The following is a 21,395-nucleotide window of genomic DNA, read 5'->3' on the forward strand; positions in this document are numbered from 1 at the left end:
GAAATTATCAGCGCAACAAACAGGACAGGGAAGGACACACAGAGAAGCGCTGATGGAGTCAGCGCTAGAGCCTTTGTTTTGAGGAATGAGTCTTGCGGATTTCTTAGCATAGTGGCTTGCATTAAGTTGTGAAACCTAAGAAAGAATTCCAGGCGCGAGAGAAACTCGGTAACATGCCCTCTCTCTCTATTGTCATATCCCCGTACTCTCGCATTGCGAACTGATCACTGAGTTTCGTAGACAGGTTACAAAATGAGACAGGTTGTTACGGTTCTTTTTTGGCAAGAAAGACATGGGTCCTCTCCTGAAGCCGTCATGACAGGCCAATTTAGCCATCTATCAACGTAAGCAATGAATACTTATTCTCACGCTTCTGCGTCTGATGTCGCGCACGCCTTACCGTCTATATTCTTCAACTACGCACGTTCCTAGCTTGCAGGCCAAAGTAAAACAATGCTCTCAGCAGCCAGCCCCCTTCCTTCTTACTGGACTTTTCATCAAGCCCACGCTGCTCTTGTTTAAGAGCAGTGTGACGAAAAGGAAATAAGATTCAAAAGACAGGAGCGCAGTCCCAAGTCACTTTTTCAGAGAAAATGGATAATATATGCATCAGCTCACAGGGACAGGGCAATCAAAGAAACACGCGAAACGGTAACATCTCGTATGCAGTCAAGCAGAAAGCTAATTATTTTCAAGAGAGCAGGTGCTGCACTAACTCAAGAAACGCCATTCTTTAAGAAAGATGTACTTCAAGACGTTACCTTGAAGCGGCATGTTTGGTGGTTTTCTTGGCACCAGCGCTGAAAAGCAAAAGAAAAGCAGAAAAGTAATACAAGGCAATGTGTTGTGTGGAGCCAGTTTGATTCTTCATATTACAGAGCGCGGGCGCCTAATAGGCCGATAATAAACTCGCGCGCTTAGCCAGTACCGACGTTTCCTTCACTAAAATATGTTCAGTATAAGTCACCGGCAAAGAAACATACAAAACGCATCGGGCACTGCCCAGTCGCGTCTCTACCTGTCTAACCCCTCTTCTTTGTGTATTACGTTTCGTGGCTTCGCGTATGTACTTGGATACATATCATGCTATCCTTAAATGAGTACATCGATTGTCCAACAACGTTTAATTATAAAGCTTTCTAGAGTTCTGATAAGTGTATCATATTGGCAGTAGTATCGAAAGCCACGTAGACACCAGAATCGTGGTCAGCATGCCTTGTGCTCAAATTCTTTTCGACATTGAAAATGGAACTGGTGGCGGAGGGAGTGAGAGGCTTTGGACCATTACCTTTACTCATTGCGGTACACCTGCTCTTGCATGTTGCATCCCCAAGCTGCACCCACGTGCTAATTTTCATGCAGAACATGGTTTATGGTTTATGAGGTTTAACGTCCCAAAGCTACTCAGGCTATTAGGGGACGCAGTAGTGAAGGGCTCCGGATTATTTCACCGACCTGGGTTTTCTTTAACGTGCACTGACATCGAACAGTACACGGGCCTCCAGCATTTCGCTGGAGGCGAAATGCGACCACCACGGCCGGGATCGAGGCCGCGCCTTGCGGGTTAACAGCCGAGTACCGTAACAACTGAGCCAACGAGGTGGCTCATGCTGAACACTTTTATTCGAGTGATCCCTGGTGACCATTTCGAGCTTCATACTTTATGCTAGGACAGGATGAAAGCAGTTGGAATAGATCAGATGGAGTTCGCTATTTTCGTGCGGTTGTGTACCTGATGATGCTCATTGTTTCAATGCATATTGTCTCTGTTCGACCGGACCGGATCACAAGAAAACGGCACGTTACACTGCGGAAAAATAGGACACTATTACTTAGCATTATTGCACACTGCTTCCGCGATATGGAGTTGCTGCAATAGTCTCCTCATGCATGGGGCAAGAAAGGTAGCAACGCAGAGGCTAGTTTCTGCCCTATGTTACGGAAGGCGGCGATGTCAGTAAATGATGATTTTATGTCGCCAAAATAAACACTACGGGTCGTTTGGTGTCTCATATGAATACCATGTGCCCTCGTAAGACCTTTAGTTGAGGTCTCAATTAACGTCAGAAGGGCTCTTAAGGCCCCACTTCACCTTTTCATTTCCCTTCACACTGCTTCGGATCACTGAACACTCGGCCTCGGCAAGATAGACCTATTTATGTTGGTTCGTCTACTCTTTTATTTCACTACTTTTGTTTGTGACCCCAAGGTACATTCCATAACAGCCAGTGCATTTGACCTGCTTAGACCGGTATGTCAGAGGCGTGAACCAGTTTCTTCGTCGCGCGGCGCTCGCATTAGGGTACAGTTATAATTCGTCTGGATTGGGCAACAGATTTGCAGGTCTCTAACAAGGTTCGCGGCAGATCTGGCATTCCAATCTTGAAGCGATCTAATTAACGATATGCAGTGGGCTCCGAGGTAATGATGATGTATGCCACAGCGTGAATCTCCGCACAGGCGCAACCCTTCTAACCTAAGCCAAGATGGTGATTCGTTTAAACACGTAGCTTTCTCACTTTGCAGGACGAATTTCTTTTCTATGTTTTGAAAGGTTGCCAAACCTTTTCAGTTCCTTGCTTTGGGCTAAATGACTTAAGTCTTGTCCGGTAATCTCTGCCGGTTAACACGATATAGAGCGGTATGCAGAGGTTGACAACATCAGCTGTCTGTTGCACTGGTTAAGATATGAGGAATGCAGTTGTGAAACAAACTTTATCAGCTGACCTGAAAGGTGTACCGGCACGCGGAGCGACTTCGGGCTTGAAGGAAGCTCTATGCGGGTTAAGTTTGAAAGAACTGTACGGAATACACGTTCCGTGTTAACACGGGGCATACTTTGTCTTCATATCCGCCCAGCGTAGTTAACCTCTACGCATGCGTCATGAATGCGCAAAAACGGCAGAGAATAATAGGCCCGCTGTAAAAAAAAAGATACGCCTCTGTACAAAGCAGTTTTACATGTACAAAAACCAGAAATTACGCGAAAAAGTAACATAGGTGTAAGACAAGTCTATCAAGGTGCACATGTGTCCCGCCGCAGTTTCCTAGTGGTAGCGCGAGCAATTCTTCAGTATGCCGAGATTAAGTAAGGAAGTGGAGCCAGGTGTAATATTTTAGTGCGCGATTGAAATACGCAAAAAAAACAGTCCATCAGAGCCGTCGCACTTGACTAAAAATTTCCCAATCTTCCCGCTGTAGCAGAATGCTTCCTGAACGATAAGTCGATAACGTGGCATCTAGGAGCTTCCACGAGCCCTGCATGGGTGCCTGCCACTCAGCCAGAGGAAGAGCGTACGGATTACCCCGTTCAGCACTCGGATCCTCATATACAGGCAGTCCACACAGACAGTCGGAAGCCATCTGAAAGCAACACTATAACTTGCCGTTGCCCTTACCGCGCACCAGAAGTTCGCGAAGCTTCTCCTCTACCCCTCCCTCTCACATAAGACTACGCAGAGAGGAGGCAACTACCCTTAGGGCGCTGCAGATTTTCTCTTTTAACAAAATCCTTCTTCACCGCACGCTTCGTGAACGATACCCTCTCGCCTACCCTTGTGTAGGGGCAACCCCACCCTGCAGCACATGATAGGGCTCTGCCAATCCGTGCCGGTCATATTCCCTACCGTCAACATTACACTTGCCCTTTGTAAGGAGCGGCTGATCGAATTAGCCACTGGCAGGTTAGCGTGAGCTGGTCCCGCGGACCTGGGCAGATGCTGCAGCTGCTGGAGTCCTCAAAGGTCGAGCCCCACCCTCGACGAAGGCACGACCGTATTAAGGCGAAAGCCTTTAATGCCTCATACTGTCGTTAGCAGACGCGTCGGCAGCCGTATCGGCAGATTTGTCCGCCTTTCGGCGTCACTGCTTAAAAAGAAACTGCGCCGAGGGTGGGAATCGAACCAGGGCCTCTGGCATTTGAAGCGGAGACGCTACCACTCCGCCACGAAATCTCAAGGCTTGAGCATGAATAAAGGCGCATGTGGTGAATGCATGGCTTTCATAAATAAAATAAAAGGAATAAAGTCAGGAAAAGGAAAAATACACACAAAAATAAACAAAAATAAAACTAAATAAAAATAAGATATCAAAATAAAAATAAAAACAATAAAAATAATAAAAAGAGCAAAAATAAAAATAGAAAATAAAATATGAAAAATAAAAAGGAAATAAAAACAAACAGTGCACCAGGAAACGCTTTCGCCTTGCAGCACTTTAGAGAACCAAAGAGCCCCCTGAATTTTTTGAATAAAGTTTCCACTGCGAAGGCAAGATAACCGTTGGTCGTTAAGGGTAAAACAGTGGATTCCAAGAGAAGCATGCATAGTAGGGGGCGGCAGTGAGTTAGGTGGGCGGATGAGATTAAGACGTTTGCGCGGATACGGTGGTCACAGCGGGCAAAGGACGGGGTTAATTGGGGAGACATAGGAGAAGCCTTTGGCCTACAGTGGGCGTAGTCAGGCTGATAATGATGATAAAAGTTTCTACTCGGTCCCTTAGTGCAGCCCTGACTCTGAGGACAATGTCAATGCACATTTGTAAGGAGGCAGTACTAATCCGCCCACGCTTATGCTTTGGCTTTGTGTTTCTTATACTGCTTGTACGTAAAGAAAATACAACAAAGTTCGCGACGCGCTGGCTGGTTTCTGCCTTACTGCGACGAAATGAGATGATTACGTAGTAAACACTTACAGAGACAAGTGGTGGTTTATAGCTGTTGTTACTCCGAATGACCAATAAGAGCGAATGAACCTACGAAAGCAGCACGTGGCGCAGCATACTGATGCCATGTCTGATATGATAATTTACTGGTGAAAAAAACCATTATTGTAAACGAAATTAAATGAGATGAAAATGTGAAAAATAAAAAAGGAACTCTGTGCTGGAAAAAATTGGGGGGGGGGGGGGGGAGAAGGGGACACTTAAACTCCGCCTCGAGGGTATCACGCGGTAACATTAATGGGTTAATGACCATATATGCGAAGTCGGTCATTTCCCACTTAATTTTCACACATCCCATGGGATCCTCGTACCACTCCTCGCGCAGCGATGCGCCACTGCCATGTGCTGGCATCCCAAGTGACCTTTCGCGACCAATCATTAATTTAACTGCCACCCGCCACGGAGGTCAGTTTGCTCACAACGACGACGCCATAAGGTCACGTGACTTACGTGACCCAGACAGGTTGCTTCTCCGGATGTTTTTCGCCCATATCACCGATGACGGCGACAGATTTTTTTGCGGAATGGGAGCCATAACGCTAAACTAGCCCGCCATACACCTTGATGTCTATCTTTACTTGCTATAATATACCGCATATGACATATACCGCGATATATACCTTCCTATCGCTCGCAGCGCGAGCGACAGCAAGGTTAAGTGATAACCTTGAATGAAATTGTGCACTCACGTTCAGAAGGGGATGACTTTTCCGCCCCTCGTGCAAATAGCAATCCATTAATGCCCTTTCTGCACAACATCAATACGCTGTAACGCTTCCTCTAGTCAAGTTGAGTGGAAGTGGGGCGCTGTTACCGGGGCTCGCATGCGATCATGGTTACCACGTCGGCTTGCACGGTGGCTGCAACGCTCGTATAGTTCTTTCTTGTTTTTTTTTTATCTGAAGTGCGCCATTGTATGCCATTCTGCAGGTCCCTGCTCCTCCTCACGCGCTCATTCACCGCGCTAGAGCAATGAAGCTTCTCGTTTCGTTTTTCCTTTGGACGCCAGATGCAAAATTCCCTGTGTAGGCTCTGCAGTTACTGATGCAAAAACTACAAACGCATTTGTTATTATGCCGTGAAAAAATCGAGATCTCTTCAGAAATCAGTTTCGGCAGACTGCAGTCCCGTAAGGACAAAGTTGATGCTGCACATGTACATGCGCGGGACTCCTGAGGTGCGGTACCTTTTATGCGTGTCTCCCGGTTGTCGCACACCGAATTGTACGAGTTGACGGCAGCTCGTGAATAAACGTTTTTTTTTTTCAAAGGCGAAGCCAAACTCACACTATTAACGTATGCACGTCGCTGCCATTTGGTTTTTCGCGCTTAAAAAAAAATATTTACTTATCGTCAATCTCTAAGGCAGGAACAAAGTCTTTTTCTCAGTGTGTCGACAGATGGGCCCCGTTTCCACCACTGATCACTCGCTATGCAAATTTTCTAGAGTGGCACGAGCGAAAGCCCGATCAGGATGTCAGCGACATTTCATGAAGCATCATAAGAATTCAACTGCGGAATTTTGTAATCTTGTGTCTTCGTTATTCTGATGTCTAAGCTCGATGCAGTCTTCCATAAACTGACTTATTTAGCTTAAGGGCTTTAAGTAGACCATATGTAGATGTTACTTTTTGATGCAAAGCTCTTATCCGAGGGAGTTCGTATGATCCATACTCCTGGATTCGCAGTGCCCGGCGTGAGCCAGAAGCGAGGCGATAGAGATCGATTAAGCATGTGCTTGACGAGGATGTGGCCGAAATCTTCAATGTTGTCATACTGCCCAATTACTTATAGCGATATGACTGCTCCTCCCCTGCCATACACAAATGAGATGCTTGAGTGTTTTCGAGACTCTACAGTACTCTATATTTCATGGGCTTACATACCTGTATATTCACATAGACCAGAAGCGTACACCTCATGCGCATGCTTTAGCAGCTGTAGTTGATAAAATGTCTAACTATCGGTCAATGAAGACGAAACTGCAGTCTCCTATAGGTGCAGTTGCCCGCGACGATACCCAGGAGTTACCCCCTTTATTCGCATCAGTACATAGCAGTAGCAGCCTTCACTTCACTAATTTGCAGTGATAGCATGGCGCTCTTCTGAAACTGAGTTCATTTCGACCAAGCAGAGAAAGTTCAAGGATAGCAGATCCCCATCGGCACATCTAGAGAGCTTCACGGACGTCTCGCCAGTCTTCATGAAACAATGGACGAATGGCTTCACGGCATAGTGCGCACCCGCGTAACATTAAGGACCAAAGGTCGAAGCGTTTACACGTCCTCGACAGCAACAGGCGACCATCAGGAACGAACTAGTCACGCCTGAGTGGAGCTGCCTCCAAGTCTCAAAGACACACATCCCTTTCGAGAGCCGTCTTGGGCATCGAGTCATCAGACGCTATGGCTTTGCCTCTCATCCATCCTTTCCACATCCTATAATATTCCCGTCAACTACGGGGAGCACCTCTTGCTGTCGAGATGCCGCACCGGTCAGGCCAGTGAGCTTCTAGGCGTCTATTTGAAATAGCCAAACGATCTCTGCGGCTCGACCGTTAGGTGGTCTGCTTCTCTCGAAGACGGGTCGTCTCCACGCCGGCAGCTGACGGCATCTGGGTCTCACTTTTGCCGGCTGCGTAAATGACTTCGTATCTCTCCTCCTCCCCCATTTATGCCTGTGCGCTCGGTTTCGAAAACAACTCGAGGGGGGAAAGAGAGAGAGGAGAAGAGACTTTGTTTCGACGTCCAGCGGCTTTTCATTCTTCTGGCAGGTCTCAGACTGCCGCCTCCTTTCTCTCATTCCCTTCGTGGGGCGCTGGGATGCGTTGTTCGTGATTCGCTGATTTCATTTTTTTCCTGGCGCATATAAAAGCGCGCCCCCAATGGCTGCCTTCCGGGATTTTCTTCGCATTCGGAAAGACAGAGCGGTTCACACGGACTTACGGGCGCGGGGCTTACTGCGGAACAGCGAAACATGGTGAGTTTTCGCGGGATCTGCGTCCAGAAACTCAAAATTTCGGAAGATGTTATTTGGAACAAGCTGTTTTCTTTTCTTTTCTTTTCTGTTCTTGCAGTCGACGCATTATACGTAAGCCGCATGAGATTGTCTGCTTGATTGTCATTTGTTTGATTGCTATTGCACCATCACAACAGTTGTGTTACATCACTACATCTGGCAGCTATGGCGACGGCCTTCTTACAAAAAGCATCAGGGCAGTTGTCCATCCAACAGTAGCAGTACACGGCTTCGAAACGTCACTATTACATTGACCTCAGCTCTTCTAATGTACCGCACATGCTTTTCAGCGGGTCTCGATTTGCGTACTAGGAAAATATAAGTTTAAATACACATATGCCCCAGTGGAAATGGTCCTGTCGATGTTCTGCGCTAACCTAGCCTAGCGTCTTGGTTTCTGTATTCATGATGCGCTGCAGGAAAATACACGATAAATCGCTTTCAGTGAGGCGATGATGCAACATATCAATCACGTGATGTAACTTATATTCACTGGTTACATAGTGCCACTCATCTACGGCCCAGAATTCAAACTCACGGCCCGCCAGTTTTGAGCTCAAAATATTTTACCGAGAGTGTTTACAGCAACATTTACGGGCATACAAAGCAGCAATTTCACTTTGAACTCATTTATAACCATACAAAAAGAACCAAATACATTACGTGTCAAGGGATGCTCAACGAACATATTTGCCGTGATTGAATATTCTTCTATGCCCTCTGTGTGCATGCTCGTGCTTTGATGACTATTGACTGTTTTTCTGTCATATCTTATCTTTTAACCTTTTGAATTTTTATCTATGAATTAGGCGAGTTTTGACGAAAAGTTCACAACAAAATAATGTTGCAGGCTGCGATATAAATAGATTACTTCTTACTGGGAGAATCTTCAATAACTGGCGAAGCTTTGTGCTCCAGAATGTCTTGATTGGCCGTTTCAGTGAAGTACGGAAATGACCTTTCTTGCTTATTCTTTGTGCATATCTATGCGAGTGAAATATTTGGACGAAATTCTTTCGAGTGCTTAACTTACTTATTTCACTTATATACGTAATGGCCTCTGCCAAGGAGACTTGAAGACTGCTAGGGTTGGGGCGGTGGACGGGAGTGCAGTGTAATGCAAAACAACTATTAGAAAAAAAAACGCTCAGCAGCCCACAATTCCAGCGACTGCTGCATTTATTGTTGAAGTAATGGTCATGAAAGTGAACAAGAAATATGCAGAATTAGCGTTTTGTCTTACAGCGCTAGGCAAACAATGTGAAAGTAAACGCCAAAACAAATGCAGCACTCAGTGCAAAACATAAAAAAATGATGGCAGCAATATCTAGCAAAATTAGAACAGCAATCTGCATTGCATCTTATTCAGTGTAAATCAGCTCTTAACATTTTACTATGGCTGACTAAGTGACGTGTTTGATGGTAAACTGCTCTATTCTATTATCATGTGAGGTACGAAGGAGTTTGCAAAGCGGACTATTTTAGATTTTTTGCTCCAAATGACTGCTTGTTACTTTAACACCATTACAAAAAGGTGCCTAAACGTCACCTTAGTATGTTGCGTAGACGAATGAATACCGTCCAAAGCCGGCAATCTAGAGAAATGTATTTCATCTGGCATATACGTCATGTTGAAAAAAATCGAAGCCTTTTGTTAACTAACGATTTTTGAAGTGTATTATAAGCAGTACCCCCTCTCCCCCCCTCATACGAAAAAAAAACAATGAAACATGACTTCCTTACCAAAATGTCGACTGTTTCATCAATAAAGGTGCTCAGATTATTTCACCAGCGTTTTATTTCACTTTTTTCTTCCTTGCGTCACAAGTGGGTTAATTAGCTGCAGACTTTTCGAGCACTTAACACTGTATTTCCTTCATGTTAGAGGTAGATAAAAAGCTAGAAATTTTATTCATTCATTTATTTAAAAATATGATTGTCCTTGTTAAGTGACATCGGAAGAATGCGCACACAAAAAAGTGGTACTCTGGAGTACAACGTATTAACTAATATCACGAGAAAGCAATGCACTGGCAAATTCTGCCAGTGGCAAACTACGCAAGGAAACATCGAGGAGATTTCGTAGTGTCGTGGTAACAGAGAAAACAAAACTTCAGTTTTACCAACAATGAAATTCTTCTACTGGGTGCTGCTACAAGGAAATTTAGCTGATATATTAATCGCGGATGTATTGGCCTTTATTGAAGTAAGTGATAAGCTAATTGAGCTCCTGGTTTATTGACTATTTTATCGTGTTGGCTTTAGAAATTGACGGTCATTGCGCGGCGGTTAGACATAAATATTTGCCTTTTAGGGACTCTTAGGAGGTAAATTCTGCGTTTAGTTTAGACTATGAAGGACAGGCGGAGTAAAAGAGAATTAAAGAAACCGTGACGAATCCCACCTGCACATTAACACTATCAGCTAGTCCGCAGTTCAAAAAAGAGAGGCTTTGAAGATTTATTTATTTATTTGCAGATGTTCAAGATGTTATGCATGCTGTTCGCACTGGCGGAGGCAACGAATCTGCGATCGTCAATCACCGCGTCGGGAGTGCAGTATATAAATGATCAAGTAAGTTGGCATATTTTTAAATGCTTAAAGCGTTCATACACTATTGCCAATAGTGTAAAGTAAGAGTTACCCAAGGAAGAACCCGGACTATATGATGTGGCTGGGCAGCTTTTCGTTGATTTCAAAGTAACTGTGTTGTGTGCACACTTTAAAAATGTGCGAAATTTACTTTTTTTAGTTTTATCAGGGGAAATATATCTGGTTCAAGCTTAAGGTCTTTGAAAAATCCTCTAACGTGATCAAGAGGTCTTTTCCATGGAATTCTTTTCACTGGGTTTCTTCGGGGCGTCCGTGGCAAGCTTTCGCTTTCTGTAATTGATAACACTTAACTCGAAACGCGAATCTGGATATATAACAGGTCTTGTGATTATGTACAGAATTTCCTCCGTGCCTCTATCACTGACTGCGGAAAAGCTGTTAACTGTTCTTAAAAACGCTTTCTACATTTTTTCTTTATCCTCAGCCTGAGAACCTGTACAGAGTCGTGTATGACGACATACCAAGGTTCGCTTTACGTGGAGGACAAAGTGTGAAGCCTCATGAGGGCAAGAAGCTGAGCCAGTACACTCTTCAAGCTCAAGAGCAAAGGCCCTACTTGCACTCGGGTCGTATTCAAACTAGTGCGTTGTCCCTGCAGACTGCTGCAAAGAACCCGCTGAGTAGCGCTGCTACCACTAAGAAACATCAGAGCACTTCACTTCTTCAGCAGCGGGGTCCAGAATTGGCAATTGGCCAACAAGCGCCACTCCTTTACTCCCAAGGATCCCTGCCCGGTTACACCGTACCCCAGCACATCCTAGCTCAAGCTGTCACCGGTGGACCTGCCACCGACTACCTCCGTGGGGGCGCTGCCTACGCACCTACCTCAGATATTGCGCAGTACGCAAACGCTCTTCAGGGCTACACCCAGCAACTTGGTTACCCAACGGCCTTTGCGCAAAACCAGGGCCACTCTTCTGCGGCACCCGCAGCAGATTCAGTGCAATACTACCAGCCTACTTACTACGTGCCATCTCTTCCTAGGTCAACTTACACAGTACCTACTGTTGCCACACAAGCTGTCGCCGGCCAAGCAGGTGGAGGTGTTCACGTGCAACCCTCGCTCCCGGAAAACGGTGGCTACGCTGTAGGAAGCACTGCTACCCAAGGTGGCCAGAACGGCCAGAATGGCCTCGTATATCCACCTAGGTACTCTTCAGGAAGCTCTGGTTCGTCTCCGCCCGCTTACGCCGGAGCCGACGGTAAAACAAGTAATAAGGCAGTGAACGACCTGAACGTTCCCTCCGCTTACTACCCGAAGAGTAGCGTTCCACCTCAAGGCACTGCGATCGGAGCCGCACAAGGTCTGTACAGCCATCCATACCAATACCCTGTAACGTACGTTCCATATAGGTACCCCGTGCAGCCAGCCACGCAGGTTCCCCCAACGCCCTTGAGCCCCGCGCAGCCCACTTACTCCGTCCCTGCTCCTGGCTATCCTACGTACGTTCAGCCGCATGTTCCTGCTGGAACTATTCAGCCGTACTACGCCCAACAGGATGCTTACGTGAACCAACCACCCCCTCAAGGAAACCAGGAGCAGCTGGGCTTCGGAGGCCCCACGAGAACCATCTACTCGCTTCCAGGGCCAATCCCGAGCGCTCACATACGCCCATCAGTCAAACAGCCGGTTCATCCAGCACCACCTGCCGCAGAGCAGGCTGAATCTCCTGCCTACGGAAGCAGCTTTGGAGACATCGGCTACACTGCAGCGTCCATCTATGGCACTCCAATGTACTCCAAGGCAAGCCCGAACCCTTTCCTCTTGAAGTACGTGAACGGGCCTGATGCTTACTTTCCCAAGGGTGTGGTCTCAGATTCGGCTGGCAACGTTTACATCCATGGACCTCGCGGCCCCTCACCCCTTCATCCCTCACACGTGGCACCTTCCGGACAAGGGCACTATGCAGCTGGCGGGGTGCAGTACGTTCCGGCAGATAAGGCCTACGACTACGGACGTTTTGTAACTATGCATGCTGGCAAAGAAGGAGTTAGGTACATCAAGAAGTGAGATTACGGTGCTCAACATTTTTGAGTGGCTCCTGTCATGATCATATGGGAAGACGTCAGTGTCATCTACGCAAGCTGGCTTCGGGTCAGCAGTGTTCAGACATCACTGAAATGTGTAAGCGCTTGGCGCGCTGTTTCCTTCCGTCTTTCGTGCGATCTCCTCATGACAGAAGGTTATGTTTCTGTAAACCCATCCGTGTGATGACTAGTATGAGTGAAATAAACAGACTACAACGGGTAATTTGGACTTGTGTCGATTTTATTCACCACTTTCCTTGTTCACAGTTCGTTAAAACGCTCACAATCACTTGAAGACTGCATTTACACACAAGCTACAACTTGGCGCTCAGCTAGGCTTTAGTTCAAGAACAAACCTAAATAGAACATCAAAGATTCGGCACTGCGCACTTATTTCTGTAAACTTAATCTAGTGTGTTCCTTATACCAAAAGTACTGGCTTCAATAAGGTTGCGGTAACGACCGCAGAGGGACATTTGAGGCAATGTTGTAACTTAAAATACTCTCTTCTGAGCGCGAGGCGCGGGGCTTACATGACCTTGTTTCCCAAAAAAAGATAGCTAAGCGAAGCTTTTATTGTTACATGCAATGGATCACATTTTGATCGTAAACGGTGGGAAAGCCTGCCGGTGCTTTGCCACCTAAGCCGTTCCTTTGCCTCGAAACAATGTGGAACCGAAAAAGCTCTACAATTGAAAAATTACTTGCCGCGGCGAGGGGCGCATATTGCATGCATTTCTTAAGGGCATTGAAACAGCAACGAATACTGTACATTTTGCCTATCAAAAGCGCAATACTGGCAAATCCCAATGCCTTTACTTTGCTGATTAGGAACGATGGTAGGTTCTAAAATGCGCGACATAAACGCACAGTGAAGTGGTAAAATGTAATATAAAAGCATCTTTTAGTTTTGGAAAACAATTGTGGTACGACACACCCTTGCTGTATATAAAATCGGGCTTTAAATCTACTTTCTGGAAGGAAGATATCACGACTCTGCCAAGAGCTGGACGGCCAGTTCACATATGTAAGGTTATAAAAGATTTAGTATTACAATTGATTTCTCAAAACTTCCCGCTAAGCATTTTGACTATATTTTGAACAGCAATTGCACAGCTTAGCGTTACGCGATCCCGCTTTACCTTAACCGTGCGCTGCATAGCCTAGAACGTATTAATCAAACGCTGCAGCTATGCTAAGCGCCTACATTTGTATGCTCTTCAATGGCAAAAAAACTTAAGATTAATTTCCTCTCTTGCAAACTTTTTCATAGTAGACCCGGCCTGCTACGTGTGTTCAACACTGCGCCATGTTCGCGGCGTCATACGAGATGTGTGAACTTGGCGAGGGTGCTTTTAGCGATATAGCCTTGCGCACGTATTTCGCGGCACCTACCGGGGCGCATTAACAAATATTTTTTTTAATGATGCCTGTCACATGCAAACAAGGCAAAAATTCTCCCAAGGCACAAATATTTATGAAGAGAGTTACGCAAATTCTTCGACATATAGGAAGGTTACCCTGCCAGCACACGTACGTTTCGTTCAACGAAAATAATCGAGCCTATTTAGGACTGCTGAAAAATTCGACTTAGTTGTTAAAGAAATGCCACCACAACTTTCACTTCTTTTTGTGCCAATGAACAGCGGACGGAAAAAGCAACTTGCGGAACAAGTTGGAATTTTCTGAAGGTTGGCTTAAAATGCATAATCTATCAAAAAGAGAATGACTGATAGAGGTCCATGCAGCTGAATGTACTTCTTAGCTTATGAACGGGTCTGAAGAAATACGAACCGCATAATTTCGTGATATCTTAAGAATTCGCGTCGGAATACAGAGTTTTCAACGCTAAAACTCTTCCTTTGGTTGCCCAGTACATGTCCCTCGCTATAGTTACGGTAGTGACCGACAAAATATCCGACGTTCCAGTAATTCACGGACAAATCTTAAACGTGGCAATAGTTGCGATCGTTGTCCAACGTAGAATCTTTGCGAATGGCACCCTTTTCTGCATCTTTCTGTGAGTCATCGACGGCTGATCCAGAAGCTCCATATCTGCTCTTCTTTTTGCAGTCATTTTCGGCTCCTAGCTACTCAGTCGTCAAAAAAGTCGCACTTCCTTCCTGACACCAATGCCTTTGGACTAGACAGGTGGAAAAGTGAGCCATGGCTGCACTGCGGACGCTCGGAATTCGCTCTCAAATTCCGGATAGAGAAAAAGGCAAAGACACAGAGAGGCACGCACAAAAACAAAACAAACCCAACTCGGCCACGCAGTCAGCGAGCCAAGTAGCCCTCGCAACCACCGCGCTACTCTCGGGACGTCACCCCGATTCCTGCTTCCCACGCCATTAAAGGAAAATCTACTTCCGCAGTGCATTCTCCGTGCAATCTTCTCCGCCAGGGAGACGAGGCTTTCTCGAGGGGCCCGCAGAGCGCTGGGAGAGAATGTAAAACCGTTTTCACTTTTTTGTAGCTTTCTTTTTATTTCATTCCTTTCTCCCTGTCGCTTATTGCTTTGAGAATTTGTTTCCTTCCCGCTTGAAGACATCGCTGTGGCTTTCGAAATCGCCTGGGGGGAAGTGCCCGCCTGCCGCCTTTTCCTGAGTATAGACATAATCGCGGGGTTAGTTTTGTAACGGTGAGAGGGCACAGTTCGAAAGCAATGCGCTTGTATCACTTTGAGGTCACGTGTTATTGTGTGCGCGCAAGAGCCGCGTGTGTGTCTTCATGAAGAAAGAATTGGGGGCGGCGCTGTTAGAGAGAGTTGTTTTTATCTGTGACGCAACGAAGGGTTCCTCAGTCCGTTTTTTTGTTATTCTGAATTGCGGGTGCGCATTTGAAGCTTCATTGTTCATGTACCAATACCGCATTTACTCGCGTAATATACGCACTCGAAAAATGAAGGCACCTCGGCTGTCAAAAGTAAGCATTTCTTTTCCTCGCGATATAAACGCACCCCTTTCCTGTGTTGTGCAGTCGGCTGGTAATGATGGTAAATGCCAGTAGGCGCCATTTCTTGAAAGCTTAAACAACTGAGTGCAGTGCGAAGCGTTATCGATGGAATGTCACTGCTGTTATATAGCTCATCTTCAGGGACAAACAGCCAATGAGAATTTTCCGTGAAGAAGCATGAGACCACGGTAGACCACGCCCGGTCATAAAAGGTTCGGCTTCGCTCCTAATACTGTCAGTTATTTATGCTTGAGGAAACTCCAGTTACGCTATTTTCGACAAAATTATGGGTCGCTACGCGAGTTTTATTTGCGGATTTAGGACAAAAGCTGCTGAATATACTCCTTAGCGCGGAAACCATCCCGAAGAGAGCGTTTTATTTTATTTTGGAGGTGGTTCGCACGGAAGGATGTATTTATTTCACCAGCCTACTTTGTTCCTTGTTTTTTTCTTTCTGGATATATTACCCTGTGAAATGAACGCACTGCTGAAATTTCCAGACAATTTCCACGGAAAAATAAAGTTCATTATACGAGTAATTGCGGAAGGATGCAAGGATGCTTTTCTCTCTGCCTTGGAAACGAACAAACTGATTCAGTGTCAGAGAAGCCAGTTTTATAAAACAGGGACGGTGGTGAATTGATTACTTGTTTATTGTGCCTGTCTCCCACTATCCTTCCTGTCTGCCCCCTCATCTCTTTCATTTTATTTCTCTAGTATGCCTTCTAGCCCTTTATTTCCGCGGCCCCAGCTCAGGCGCTTCCCGTAGCGATGGCAGATGCCGGGGCTAGCAACAATCTTTTCCTTTCTTTTATTAGTATTTTTAAATAAACACTACTACTACTACTACTACTACTACTGCTACTACTACTACTACTACTACTACTACTACTTCTACTACCGTGATGTCAAATTAATGTGGAGTTAATGTCTAGCTTCCTTGGTGGGCTCCTCATCTTCAGTGCTCTTCAGTTATCTCTAGCTGGTACTATGTCTCATCGTATCCTTAATATTGAACTAACCCAGCTGTCTGCACTTTGATTTGTTTATTTCACTACTTTGAGAACACTTCCTTTGTACTACTTTCTCAGCAGCACTCGCAAGGCAGTGTTTGGGGAGTTAAGTTTCTTTTCACAGGGAATAAAGCGCATGGAGCAAGTCCCGGAGTTTAGGGTCGCTCGTTTTGCCGCCGACAGCTCACATTTTTTCCAGACGGGAACATCCAGGGCCTAAATTACTTAGGAATCAGTGAAATGGACTACTCCGCGGCCTATCACTTTTCGCTGCTAGGCATTGGAAGCGAACCTTGGTTAGCCTTAAGGAAAATAAGCCAAGCATTGATTTCTGAATTATGGAACTGCTTTTAAACGACACAGAACCGGGGAAAATTAGAAATAGCACAAACTTCCGGGTCTGGGAGCATTTAAACACAGTAAACAAAATTGAAGTAGTATTAAGGTGCTAATTAATCCTACTATTCCTTGGTCACTTTATTGTGCGGATACAAGAGGGTACCTTCACGGATATTTATCTTCAGACTTATCTTACGTTTAGCACCTGATGACTTCTGAAGCCGATACAATTATGCATATCATTAAGCTGCTGAGCAGTCTAGGCAAAAGTTACCGCGCTTATTGCCAGCCTGTTTCATTTCCACATTGAGGCGCTCATTGCTCTGTAAATGCCCTGGAAGCGTACATTTATTTTCGCATCTGTCTTCTTCACCGGTGCATTGCATTATTATATGCTCATATTCCAATATGTTATTCAGTATCAAATATGTGTTCAGTACCCTGATTTCGTGTCAAGCGTGTCCAGTGAAGGCGAAAGCTCTCTAGCAGAATGGTCATTCAGATTGTAAACTCCAAGAATCTGATCGAGCTGCTACGCCGCTCACGTCCGGTAAGTAGATTACTGGCTAATAGTCGGCAGGCAAATTACCATTAACATCATCACCTTCGGAAGAAAGACTTGTTCATCGCTAGAACAAGCTCTTTCGAGAAATTAGCACATTAAATCGAATGTCAAGCTTTGGGTAGAATATTAAGACATGATGCAATTCGTATGCTGCACCGTGAAAATAGCAAACAAAGCAAAACGTTACGCTACACAGATCGGGTATTGCACCGGAATACTACCAAAGATTTTCAGCTTGGAAAGACGGCTGCGTCGCTGATAAAATGGTAAAAAAAAAAAATTCCCCACAACATCCTCTTCTATTCACCGGCGGTACAAACCTGGGAGAGGTCTTATTATCATATTTGCGTTCACCGGAGCACTCCGGTTGCCGAGAGGCGCCACTTCCGAGCGTGAATGCCGCTGAGAGCTTGCGGTTCTGACCTTGCTACGTATAACGCCTAAATGCTGGCGGGATGCCCAGAATGCTAGGTGAAAGACACAGCCCTCGTGTTCGTGTCGTCTTTCAGCTCGTCATGTGCTTGCCGTTGTTTTAATTACGAGGATCTCCGCACTCGTATCTGTGCTCGCCCCTCTAGATGTCGCCGCGGAAGCTTAAGAGTTGCGCAATTTCTAGCCTATAAAAGTTCTGTTGTGAGTAAAAATTGCGTATTTAGCTTACTATACCGCTACGCTATGTTGTTAGTATAACTTGGCTTAGTATTCTCCTTTTTGTCCCTTTAAAGGAGTAGAGACAAAAAAATATTAGGTCCTTTTTTTTTTCACTAGTAACAAAGTGCATAACCTTAGAAACAATGAAACTTTGTCCTCTATGCCATTCTGTCTATTAAATAGTTTATGAAAGCACTTTTTTTCACTTAGAGTGTCCATTTTAGTTTTCAGGGCTTTGACGAAGAAACGTCCCAGGCAGATTAAGCAGAATACTATCACCCTAGAAAAACTTTGACCGAAGTAAAACTCAAAAAACACAAAACTAACATTTATTCCATTTAAGGTATCTTAAGCCCCAGCTGTAACTGATACGTGATGGAAGCAACGTTTGCAGTAGTAGGCGCAGTCAAGCAGGTTTCGACCAGCATCCAAATTTGGAGTTCCTAATGGTCTAAACGAGGTTGTCATCGTTATCGTATGCCGAAATAAGTTAAATGCTGGATAGAAAATATTACTTGCGATCTCCAACTACCCATGGAAATAGACCGCAGTGATCCTAATGCAGCTGATTTTCTGTTTATCACTCTTTGGACTTCCTGCTACTTTCAGTCGCTGTTTTCTTCGGATAGCATCCGCTCTGTTGCTATGATAGGGCCATCGGATATCAGCGCTGAATTTAAGCTAAAATAAAATAACCTGAAATTTTGTAGCCAATCACGTTGCTTGGTTTATTTTTTACCTTGAGCTCGCAGAGGTCACTTTCTGACTATCGCACTGTCCTTAGCCGCCTTTCTAGTCTGCTTCTTACATTCAAAGTTTCGGCCTCGTAGACGTAGTGTAATGCATAAAGAGAAGTAATTGCTTTGCAACGTCACAATTAAAAAGCTACGCATGACGTATGCTCACGGACTAGAATGATTGTTTCAATGGCGGAGTCAGTTGATTCAAGCTCAGTTTCGCGTGGCGAAGGTTCTTTTTCTCTCACTATAGAGAGACGCTCCAAAAAGCTGTTCGAAAGTGCAAAATAAAAAAAACTCGATTTCGCGTTTCACATTTTTTTATGCACGAAAGGCTCTTCGGGCCTTGGATACTTAATCAAATACTTGTTCGTCCTATTTCCACTGCTTCTCTAGTAATAACGCATCGCACTTTCTTTAGTTCTTTCCTACTTAAAAGATTTGTGCTTGAACGTTTCTCAGTTATCAAAAGTATTTATTAATGCGCACTGCAACACTTCGAAGGTTTAGGAAGGAAAGGAAAAATGCTTAAATAAAATGCTGCAACTCCAACAAAAACAACAGCAAAAAAAAACAGAACTACCTGGAGTGATATTGTAAACACTGTAAGCAGCAAGCAATGCGGCTAAATAAATTCAGCACCAGTCTTTATCTGGAAGGAATTTGCCTAATCTAAAACCCAGTGTTTCATTTAGAAGAAGGTTCAAGCTTTCACGTGTTTAGACGGAAAAGCTGAATTCAAACTTATCAGCGTAGAGGCAAAATTAGAAGAAATTTAGACTATGTTTGCTCTTTCATGACACTGCAGTGAGGGCAGACAAAAAAAATTATTTTGAAGGAGTATAAAAAACGGGTTTAGTTGCGTTGCAACTACCAGCCCATAGCGTCTGATCCCTCTTAAAGAGAGGAAAGTTTTAGATATGCTAGAATTGTAAGAGATGAAAAGGCACTCATAACGATGACATCTGAAACAAAAACCTATCTCGTAGTTCGATTCAATGCTCTTAATTCCCGACTTCTTATAAGGTGCCGGAAAAGCCATACTAAAGGATTGGTCGGATTAAAGTATTTGCGGGCTATAAGCACAGTGTGCTTATAGCCCGCAAATGTAAATGAGTTTAAATGTAATGTAAAATGAGTACATTACATTCTAAATGTAAATGTAAATGTAAATGTAAATGTAAATTACATTGTAAATGTAATGTAAATGAGTACTAAATGTAAAATGAGTTTGATAAAAGCGCGTCTTGTTAGTGCCTTATTACAAGTTATTAAATCGACCGTGTTTGATGCTCTACATGTTTGATGGCAAAAATAAGCAAAAGTACTAAGGCATATGCTGTAAAGAGGCACTTTTGAACAAGTAATAAATAGTAAAGCTGAAGGCCTTTTGCAAAAGACTGAAAAGCTATTCTCTGAAAGTTATTTTTAACTTGCTACAGCTCACATTAAATGCAGCGTCAGCGAAGGGATTTGGAGGTTGGCAGAGACAGAACTGGGGAGATAGTATTCGTAACTATGAAACTAAGGCATCTCATGAGTTTTGTGAACTCTAGCATTTCGTGCGAAATTTTGCGAAGTAGATTATTTGCCTTTCCATTCGTTGACGAGTTTTTAATATTACCTGAAACTCTTGAAAAGGGCAAATACATTTCATGCGCTGTTCGTCTTTCTTCATGTTCCGCCACAAGCGTCAGGAAACCGTCTATGTCGTGCTCTTCGGTGAAGCAGCTGGTCGCAAACGGGGATCAGCAAAAGTCAATGTACCGAAAGTTCACTTCAGGTCGACTGCGCGTCTTTTCGTTCATTTGCTTTCATTTGAAGAAAGGTTTCGATATAAAGATTATGTATGCAGGCCCGACCCCACTTCGCGTTAAACTTTTCACGGAGCTGAACTGGTGCGAAACGTCATAAAACACTCGTGATGACGTTTTAGAATTTGACGCATCCCTTCCTCAATCTAAAACTGGTTTTCTGCCTTGTCCGGCTGTGTGACCGAGATTCACGTATAACTCACGTATTTTTAAGAGCACACTTGTGAGCGGACGTGATCCCCCTATTTTGACCGAACAGAAACAATTTTCTCACAAGCGGTCATACGCCGGTAACTAATTCCTCACTGTTTCGTTAAAAAAAAAAGTGTTGGTTAGAGTTCGGACAAGGTGGGGAAAGGATTGCCTGGAGGAATGCAGGCCTGTGTGGATTTTTGTTTCTTGAATCTTCTTTGGTTTTAGTTGTGGCTTTTTTGTACTGATCCCAGAGTGAAGCATAGGGACGTGGTTGAATCTGCATGTGGCCGTAAATCCCACTTCTCCCCTTGACAGCTCCCGGCAAAATGCCAAAAACCCTGCATAAATATTTCATACAGTGCGCTTGAAATCCGCCTCTTCATTTTTGCCTATGAAGGGAGGAAAAAGAGGAGGTGCCGCAGCTTCTAGGGTACGCTTGTTGAGTTTTTTCCATGCGTTCGCCGGTGATGAATTGTGGCTCCACCATGGACAGGAAAGAGAGAAAGGCGGCAGAGAAGCGCACCAGGCCGCCGCATATCTTACGGTAGGAAGCCGACATGTTAAAAGGTCTAAAGGCTCGCTTGTTCGAGTGCACCATAGTGGCCTTAGCGTCGAGAATAATGCATGCTCATGTAGCACAGCAGGTGACGAGGAGGAGTTCTTCCGGTTACAAACGCTGTATAGCTTTGGGGACGCGTTTTAAGAAAGTCCACAATCGTCAGAACGGAGTCTCCACTGCCTGTGAA

The 21,395-nt window shown here is 44.8% G+C and overlaps 1 protein-coding gene across 2 annotated transcripts in view; it reads left to right on the forward strand.

The window, feature by feature from the left end:
* LOC149359675 (uncharacterized) overlaps window positions 1-12,565 on the forward strand; it is a 38,200-nt gene extending 25,635 nt beyond the window's left edge. Inside the window, exons 1-3 of one of the 2 annotated variants that reach the window (XM_089569102.1) lie at window positions 7,625-7,700; window positions 10,218-10,313; window positions 10,777-12,565. In XM_089569102.1, coding sequence (XP_089425228.1) covers window positions 7,698-7,700; window positions 10,218-10,313; window positions 10,777-12,363 — 1,686 coding nt within the window. In that variant the 5' untranslated portion in view covers window positions 7,625-7,697 and the 3' untranslated portion in view covers window positions 12,364-12,565. Of the gene's footprint in view, window positions 1-7,624; window positions 7,701-10,217; window positions 10,314-10,776 lie in introns of those variants that run through there. The other variant, XM_089569103.1, reaches the window with a different exon arrangement.
* Window positions 12,566-21,395: the final 8,830 nt, after the last annotated feature.

Source organism: Amblyomma mixtum, chromosome 2, assembly GCF_055824585.1.
Source record: "Amblyomma mixtum isolate Tamu chromosome 2, ASM5582458v1, whole genome shotgun sequence".
Taxonomy (NCBI): Eukaryota; Metazoa; Arthropoda; class Arachnida; order Ixodida; family Ixodidae; genus Amblyomma; species Amblyomma mixtum.